Source organism: Lactuca serriola, chromosome 2, assembly GCF_051521515.1.
Source record: "Lactuca serriola cultivar US96UC23 chromosome 2, Lser_US96UC23_V15, whole genome shotgun sequence".
Classification (NCBI taxonomy): Eukaryota; Viridiplantae; Streptophyta; class Magnoliopsida; order Asterales; family Asteraceae; genus Lactuca; species Lactuca serriola.
In genome coordinates, this window is record NC_136409.1 from 161,978,401 (window position 1) to 161,987,211 (window position 8,811).

At 33.2% G+C, this 8,811-nt stretch overlaps 1 protein-coding gene, 1 long non-coding RNA gene and 1 other non-coding gene across 3 annotated transcripts; all 3 read right to left on the minus strand.

The window, feature by feature from the left end:
- Positions 1 to 1,513: 1,513 nt before the first annotated feature.
- Positions 1,514 to 3,587, minus strand: LOC145087209 (uncharacterized). Its single transcript, XR_013700747.1, has 2 exons — positions 3,462 to 3,587; positions 1,514 to 2,734 (listed from the first exon to the last, which is right to left on the minus strand). It is a non-coding gene; the product is annotated as an uncharacterized LOC145087209 (long non-coding RNA).
- Positions 3,269 to 3,356, minus strand: LOC145090983 (small nucleolar RNA snoR109). Its single transcript, XR_013701901.1, has one exon. It is a non-coding gene; the product is annotated as a small nucleolar RNA snoR109 (small nucleolar RNA).
- Positions 3,588 to 4,255: 668 nt separating the features above from the next.
- On the minus strand, positions 4,256 to 8,533 carry LOC145087210 (subtilisin-like serine-protease S). Its single transcript, XM_079025120.1, has 11 exons — positions 8,324 to 8,533; positions 8,157 to 8,251; positions 7,977 to 8,074; positions 7,724 to 7,882; positions 7,511 to 7,622; positions 6,200 to 6,785; positions 6,023 to 6,117; positions 5,639 to 5,881; positions 5,416 to 5,530; positions 5,140 to 5,326; positions 4,256 to 5,062 (listed from the first exon to the last, which is right to left on the minus strand). Exons 1-11 carry the CDS (start codon positions 8,417 to 8,419, stop codon positions 4,479 to 4,481), a joined length of 2,370 nt encoding a protein of 789 aa, XP_078881246.1. The 5' UTR covers positions 8,420 to 8,533; the 3' UTR covers positions 4,256 to 4,478.
- Between the last annotated feature and the right edge of the window lie 278 nt (positions 8,534 to 8,811).

Genomic DNA, 8,811 nt, shown 5'->3' on the forward strand with positions numbered 1-8,811 from the left:
CATTTAATACGTTTGGTTTATTTGCACGCGGATGCGATGAAATTTCTTACTAGACTACAACAGATCTGCATAGCAATGTTATATCCTTAGATCTATCGATGTAGTTTTCAAAAGAATTAGCTTTACCATACAAAAAGGCTTAACGACACTGTCTTCTCAATTATTGTACAATGATAACTAAGATATATTAAATACACTTAAAGACCTTTTATCCATATCATTATTACGGGTAAAAATCTAAGCTATTATATGTTACATGGCTATTTTCTTATTTTAGAATGTATAGGTTCAATCTGATTATAATCCGAGTAGTTATGTTCGATGTGAGTATATGACTTAATGGTTGTTTTGGATAAGTACTTTGAGCTTTGAAATTCTAATGTTTTTTAGGTTTTGGTTATTTATTTGGAGATGCAAATTTAGGTTTTTGGTTTATGCTTAAATATCCAGATTACACGCGTTATATGGATTAAACAAGTTAAAAGAATAATATTTGAAAATAAACAAGTTACCCGAGTTTAAACTTCTCATTACCTGTTTGTTAAACATATCATGGTACTATGCCAGTGTTAAGCAATTCCATCCCGTTTAACTTCAAGACACAACACATGTAACTAGGAATGAAAGTGGGTCCAAACCCGAACCATTGGACCCGGACCCGGAAAACCCGGAACCCGTAATTGACGGATTATAGGACCCGATAACCGGACCGGTATATGGGAACCGGTTCCGGGTATCGAACCGGGTAAAGTGGGTATGTAACCGGTTGGAACCGGAAATTGAACATTGGAACCGGAAACCCAAAAATGGAACCAGAAGCCTCGAATTTTGGAACCGGAAACCTTTAAATTTGGCAAATTTTTTGTTTAAAATGTTCATTTAGTGATGGTTTTCATAATGAGGCGTTATAGTTGTATTTCATGTGTTTTACTGCATGATACTATAACATGTCACTCCAAAACAATCCCACAAACAAATCCCCTGGAATACTGCATGTGTTTGCCTTTTGTTTCCATGTATCACCATGTATGCCAAATTTTTAGGAATTTAACGTGAAATGAGTGAACTCTTATGGAGTTGTGGGGAACACTTTTATAATGTTAAGCTTATAAAGTTTCTAAGACGCGTACAAAAAAAGTAAATGACAAATTTATTTGTCTAGGCATTTGGTGGAATCACTTCAAGCACACAAAAAATAAATGGATGTCAAACTTTATGTTTTCACACATACTTCATTTATAAATAATGTTATTTTTAGCAATTTTGGCCAAAAATCACAATTTTATTATGTTCTAATTTTATTTATTTATTTTAAAAATAGACCAAATAAATTGCAAAAGTCTTTATGGTTGGGCCAAAATGGCAAAGCCTGGTTGCTTCACTCGTATCATGTGTAATGAAGGGGCTGCAAAAAGAATTAAATATAATCACAGGGGATTATCTCCACCAGCACCCTCTGTACAAAGGTAACAACAGGAAGAACAAAAGAATGTACTAGTAGGAAGAATTTCAATTAACAAAAAATACTAGCTTAAGTATTATTGATTGAAAAGGTTTTCTGGGCTACATAAACATACCACACGAAGGGTCCATTAAACTAAACACAAAATAATCATAGTAAAACACAAAAAGTGGAATAAAAACTATTAAATAAGAAAACTTCCAAAAATACCCCTGCTCTTATTTGCAATTTCTACAGATACATTAACATGTTTTTAAGTCCCTTTGATGATTTATATGTTTTTAGCTTAACCTCTCCTGCAAAACAAAATCCTAAACATCCAAAACAAAAATATATCAGCTTTTCCAAAAATACCCCTAGGACATAATCTGTACTGTTTGAATGTTTGTATATACCCAACCTTTCTGGGATTTTGTGACTGATCACTTGTTTCCTAATAGGAATGGAATCACAAACTGGAATACCGAATACCAAGATTGCTTTATTAACTTTCAGTATGCATAGTCACAGCTCACAAGTGTAAATCACATTGATCATAACTATATAGATATATGCAAATATGTATATTTATGCATGTATGGAGATACATAACTCAAACTCTGATGATTTCAATTGGGAATATTAAAAAATAGAACAAAAAGTAATTAAGAATTGGATTCAAGTTGTTGGATCCATGTGATTACTTTGAAGATCGGCACTGATTAATTAAATGTAGGAGATTGATTTGAAGTTCAATTGAGATTGAATGGAAGAAAAATCAAAATGAGATGAATGTTGTCGATCACAGAGGAGAATAAAAATTATGTTTTAAGTCACTCTTATTGTTCCTGACTCCTGTTGTTGTCGACAATCACAGAGAAGGGCCAAAAAAACGAGATTGAATGTATTTGATGATTGCCGATCACAACCATTGAGGATCCTTTTTCGACGTCGAGCAAGAGAAAAACGAGAGTAAGCGAGAGTTGTCGATCACCACAATAACCCTTCAGTTTCGGTTCTTTTCCCTATATCGGGTCTTTAGACACTAAACCGGTTCGTTGCCCACTAAACCGGTTCCGGTCCATTAAACCCGGTTCCGGTTTTTTAAACATATCCGGTTCAAAAACCCGGATTACCCGGACCCATTGGAACCGTACCCGAAATACCCAGAACCCGGATAAGAGTAATTTTGGAACCCAATACCCGGCCCGTTTAAGAAATATCCAGTTATACCGGTTCCGGTTCCGGTCCGATTCCGGTTCCGGTCCGGTTTTCCGGTTCTAAATCTCACCCCTACATGTAACACCATTGTGGTTTATAAACAACAATCATTTCAGTCGGTTTCATAACACAATCTCAAAGTATCAAATATCAAATCTTAAAATTAGACTATAAACTTTTTTATTTAATCTAGAACATCAACTTTTTTGTTTAGATTAAATGTTGGTAGTTTAACACCAACATTCAAGATCATTATCATGTAAACTGTTAAAAAATTTGCCACTAATCATATTTTTCGTCAATAACAATATTTGAATATCAATCAACTCCTAATAATGAGTTATCATTTTAGAAAAGACTTTAAAACCCAACCTATTGTGCGTATATCAATAATTATTGCTTTAAGAAGATACTACATTATAATCTAAAACTATTTTGTATTTTACATTAACATGAATCGATGCATTGTTATCTTTATAAACTATCTATGAAAATTCCAAAATATGTTAGAATTGTTTAAAATAAACAAACCACAAAATGAAAATTAAAAATCAATGAAGAAAACGAAATAAGTTTCATAAATCAAGTATGAACAAGTGATTGAGAGAATATATGAAATTCGGTAAGCAGATTTATCGACTGAGATTAACGACAACCGGCCAGTAAAACTTCAGAATCAATTTAGCTACAGCCGATTTGGCAATCAAGACAAAGGTATCAATCGACCTCATTCTTGGTACAATGCAGCTATATATTTGTTTATTGTTGAATGTTAGATCAAACAGATGAACATACTTACTCTTAGATCTATATGATGCTGGATTTCGAATAACAACAGGATTTGTAGAAATCAATGCGTCTTGTCTTGTGAGATTAGAAACCTTGGTTTATAGAGGCGTTTTGAGCGTATGAGTCTCGTCGTTTGATTAAGTTACAACCCTACATATTTTGGGCTTACAGGCTTTTTAGTTATTTCAGTTTGGGCTTTGTCATGTGCATCGATGGACTGCAATTTTTTTTTTATCTACCACTTTAATACAAACAAGGTCAGCCCAATTTTTTTTTTATCTCCATCCACTATAAAATAATATATATGTGATATATATTTATGAAGTATTAAAGTTTTATACAAACTTATAATCTTATATATAAGTAAGCGGGTTATATTCTAATCATTCTCGAGTTGAAAATCTTAACCTTAATTTTATCTGTTTAATTTTTATGTCGTGTCATGTCAACCCTTTTATTAAACATGTCGAAATTTTTTACCCAAACCCGCTTATTATATCAGCTGTTACACCAAAAATGGTGTTTGTGAACATTATTACACCAAATAGGATGTAATATTTATAGTTTGAACATTTAACTGTGAATTTATGTATTTTTAATTTATTATTTATACTAATAATGTTTTATATGTAATGTTATATTATAAATTAAATTGACATAAATCTATTATGTATATAAAGTTATTGTAACAAGTCAAAGTTGTAAAAAACTAATAATTACAAAGGTTCTTTCTGATGTTAAAAATGGTGTACTTTTTGCGACAAATATTACACCATTTTTATCATTTTAGTGTGAAAAATGGCATAATGGGTATTCTCGTATTGTTTTTGTATTTGATAATCGATATAACCCCAAATAATGCAGCATTTACAATGTTTTTAGTGTCAATAGATACATAACCAAAACCAACCATATGTTCTAAAAAAAACTGCACAAAACAAAACAAACAGAATAAAGAAAACATATTCGTATACCCATTACCCACTACCATAAAACTCTTGTAACCTAAATCTTTTTTCAGTCCTAATTACACAACTACCCCCAAATTAGAAGGCACAACTCGAACAACCAAAGGTGTAGTAACACGTGTCTTTCTATTCTTCCATTGTAAATAACCAAACACATAACCTTGAGAAGGTGCAGAATTTTTCCTGAAAGTTACAGTGAAGTTCATTTTCTGACCATATCTATTGAAGACCAATCTTCTCGGATGCACATCGACTTCAATCCCAAGTAGTGTCGACACCACTGCTCTATAACTGTAACTCATTTCCTGTTTTAGGTTTCTAACATTGGTCAACGTTCTTGTCACTGAAAACGTTGACTTTAAATTGGGTACTAAAATTGCAGGGTAATTGAGGCTCGAGGGGTGATTTGAAAACGGTTTAGTTTTACACGTGGCGTTGTCTCTCGTTATTGTGTGAAGCATTTTTTGATTGTAACCAATTGAGCAAAGAAACGATTTGTAATCTGTGGGATTTGAATCGTATACAAGGCCGGGATCAAGGACAGCTGTCGGGTCAATAAAACCCGATCCATAGTCAAAGGCGTTCCCTCTTCTTGAATCCGGGTCAACTCTTATCGGGTTTCCTTTCTTGTCAAATACTGTCGCTGCATTTTTTTGTTCTTTATATCAGATTCTTTGATTCCAATTTCAAGATAAAAGTTTTTTAATTCTTTAATTTTACCTGTAGTCATGATTGCAGATTTAATGGCGGATGGAGACCATGAAGGATGAACGGCTTTGATTAAAGCTACAATTCCGGTTACATGTGGACACGCCATGGAAGTTCCTGATAAAATATTAAATTTCATTTTTCCAATTGCAGGTGACCATGCTGCAAGGATATTTAACCCTGGAGCTGTAATATCAGGCTACAATACAAAACAGATAATAATAAATGATAAATGATAAATGAGTTCCACTTTTATTAAAAATAATAATAATAATAATAAAACGTTACCTTCAAAATTTCTGGGGTTAGAGCGTTAGGACCTTTAGAAGAGAAAGATGCGACACGAGGGGCAGGTTGTGATCCTATTTTAGCCTTTGATGCGAAAATCCTTGTTGTGGCCTTGCTATTTTTGTAGATGAAAAATGTTAAAATTATATTTGGAACATAATAATTAAAAGTTAAAACATTAATAATAAGTAATAAGTAATTAAGTAAAGTAAAAGTAATAAACCGTGTGCTATTAATGTAGGATAGAATTCTGTTTCCCATTCTTTTTCCAACAATAGCAGCTGGGAAGTTAAATGGAATTGCAACATCTTTGTCAGTTTCATCTATTAGGATCATTCCTACCCCACCCGCTGCTTTTACCACTTCGCCCTTCGCCAGCTTTGACTCTGTTGACCTTTCCGTGTGTCGACATAACAACACCTTTCCTTTAGTCTTTGTGTGGTTTAATGAGCTTTCTAAGCAATAGCTAAAACAAAATAGACAATATTCAACACTTTGACACTAGAATAATGTCTAGTTTGTAAAGGGCTAAATGCAAGAAATATCAATGCTATTTCTTGCATTTAACCCTTTTGTAAATCACAAAACAAAAGTACCTGTTTTTCACCTGGATTGGTAAGGGGTGAAGAAACCCCTATTTGCTATCGAAGCAGATATGATTCTCGCAGGCGCCTTCATTTCATACACACCAAGACTCTCCCCCTATTTAATCCAAAAAAAAAATTTAATTAAAAATTTAAAATTCCAATATTTTTTTATATCAAAAATTAAAATAATTATATACCTTTAAATTAACACCATTTCCCATTTGTAATTTAGAAGTGAACTCTCTATCGGTGGAGCTAGCAGCAACAGTAATTAACCAAGGAGCTAAATTAGTAGCCGAGCCTTTTCCCCCTTCATTTCCAACCGAAGAAACAACCGTAATCCCACGGCTAACCGCATGGTAAGATCCGATGGAAATCGCATCACTGAAATAATCCCCTTGAGGTGCATCGGGACCTAATGACAATGACACGATGTGGACCCCATCTCTAACTGCATCATCAAAAGCTGCTAAAATGTCGGCATCGTAACAACCGGAATCCCAACATGTTTTGTAGACAGCAATCCTGGCCATGGGCGCACCGCCTCTGGCTCCGCCGCCGGCTAGGCCGTTGTAGGACATGGCCACGTAGCGGCCGGCGGCGGTGGAGGCGGTGTGGGTCCCGTGACCGTTGCTGTCTCTTGGTGACCTGAATGATAGTTTCTTTTTTGGGTCGTCTGTGTTTTCGAGATGTTTTTGGTTTAATTTGGCGTGTTTTTGTTGTTGCTGTTGTTGTTGTTCGGCTTCGTAGCCCATGTGGTAGTATCTTGCTCCTATTAATTTCCTATTTCAAGTAAAATAAATAAATAAATAATGAATGGGATATTGGGATTAATAGTTTACTCAGAAAATGATCGTTTTTTTTGAAAAATTTATGAAATATAACATATCTATTGTAAAATGATCCTTTTGTAAATAACTTTTTAGACCATTTTTACAAAATAGTTCATATTTTTTAGATGTAATTATTCGCATTTTCTGATATCATCATTCATATCTTGCGAAAACGTGCGAAAAAATTGGATCTGTTTTGTGAAATAGTTATATGCATATTTTGCAAAAAAATAAAATAAATAAATAAACTTATTTTTGGAAAAGCTTTTTATATGCGAAATTATTTGTTTGTATTCAAATTTTGGGAAAAAGGAAATTATTATTTTGCAAAACAATTCATATTTTGTGAAGTTATTTATATGTTGGAAAATATTTATTTATATTTTGTTGAAATTATCAATTCATATTTTGGGAAAAGAAAAAACTATATTTTTTTCAAAAGAATCCATGTTTTGCAAAATTATTTATATTTTTCCAAAATAGTAATTCGTGTTTTGTGAAATAATTATTTACTTTTCGAGAATAACACTACTATTTTGAAAAATAAATAGTAAATGAAATATTTCTGCAAAAATAATTTAATCAAATCAAATGAATTTCGACAAAAACATTGATTTAGGGATTATATCCGCTTAAAAGTTAAAGCAACCCCATATGGAATTGATTGAAGAAAACCTGTTGCAATTTGTAGCGTTGAATGCTTCCCCAGATTGGCATATTCCTTTCCATTCCGGTGGCACCGGAGGCATGTCGGAATCGCTAAAACTTGGGGATTCCGGCCAAATTCCTATCATAAAATCCAACATCTTAATCGTAATTACAAAATAAATAAAAGGGATGATTTAATTTTAAACCCACAGTCCACAGATTCGAAATCGGAAATCCCACCTGTATCAATGAAACCAATGATGACATCAACTTGCTCCTTTGTGGAAAATCCCGGGATTTCCATGGTTTCTTCTTCTCCAAGACCAATGAAATCCCATGAATGTGTTGTGTGTAGCTTCCTCTTTTTATTCTCAAACACCGATACCACTCCTTCCATCTCTACAAAATCATAGTAAGTAGCTATAAATATTATAAATAAACAAATAAATAGATGTGATAAGTGTAAATGTGTAATGCCATTTCTTGAACTTACTCGAAATTTGAAGGGCTTGATCGTCATTTAACTTAGCCGCAAACCCTTTAAACCCATGTTTATAACTATACAAATGAGCAGCTTTTGCTTCTTCAACACTAAAAAAAATCAAAAAAAGCAAAAACTCAGAAATTATTTCAAAAACCCTATTCGGGAAAAAAGACAGAGAAAAAGAAATACCTTTCGCTATGAACAGAAGTGAGGATTTGATGGTTTCGGGTCAAAATATGATCCGGGTCTTGGTTGTCGGAGCTACCCATGTAGACGACATACACCTGAACCAAAATGAAATTAAAGAAGAAGAAAAGTAGGAAACAAAATACAAGTGATATAAGTGAATAAATAACCTTATTAGCAGAAATGAAGATTGTAAGGTGTGCGAGAGACAGATATACGAAAAAACCCAAAAAAATGGTGTTACAAGAAGAAGAAGAAGATGCCATTTTGTTTCAGGTCAAAAAGTAGGTCTTCTGAAATTCTCTTTGTTTGTGAAACTAAAACAGGGGAAGTTTCAGGAAGAATTTATGAGAGAGAGAGAGAGAGAGAGGGGGGGGAGGGGGAGATTAGTCACATATATACCGTGGGACATAGGCACAGTATAAGTAATGGGAACGGTGGGGATGAAGCTTATAACAGCTTTAATGTTTAATGTGTTTGGGGTGTTATTTAACTTTTTTTATAAAACAGAAATCTCGCAAGAATTTATTTTATATTATTATATTATATATTTTAAATTTAAATTAAACTTTATTTTATTATGTAAAATATAAGCTATTGAAACGGAAATTATAAATGGATAAAAACTAAAAACAATTAATGCAAGCACAACTCAGGG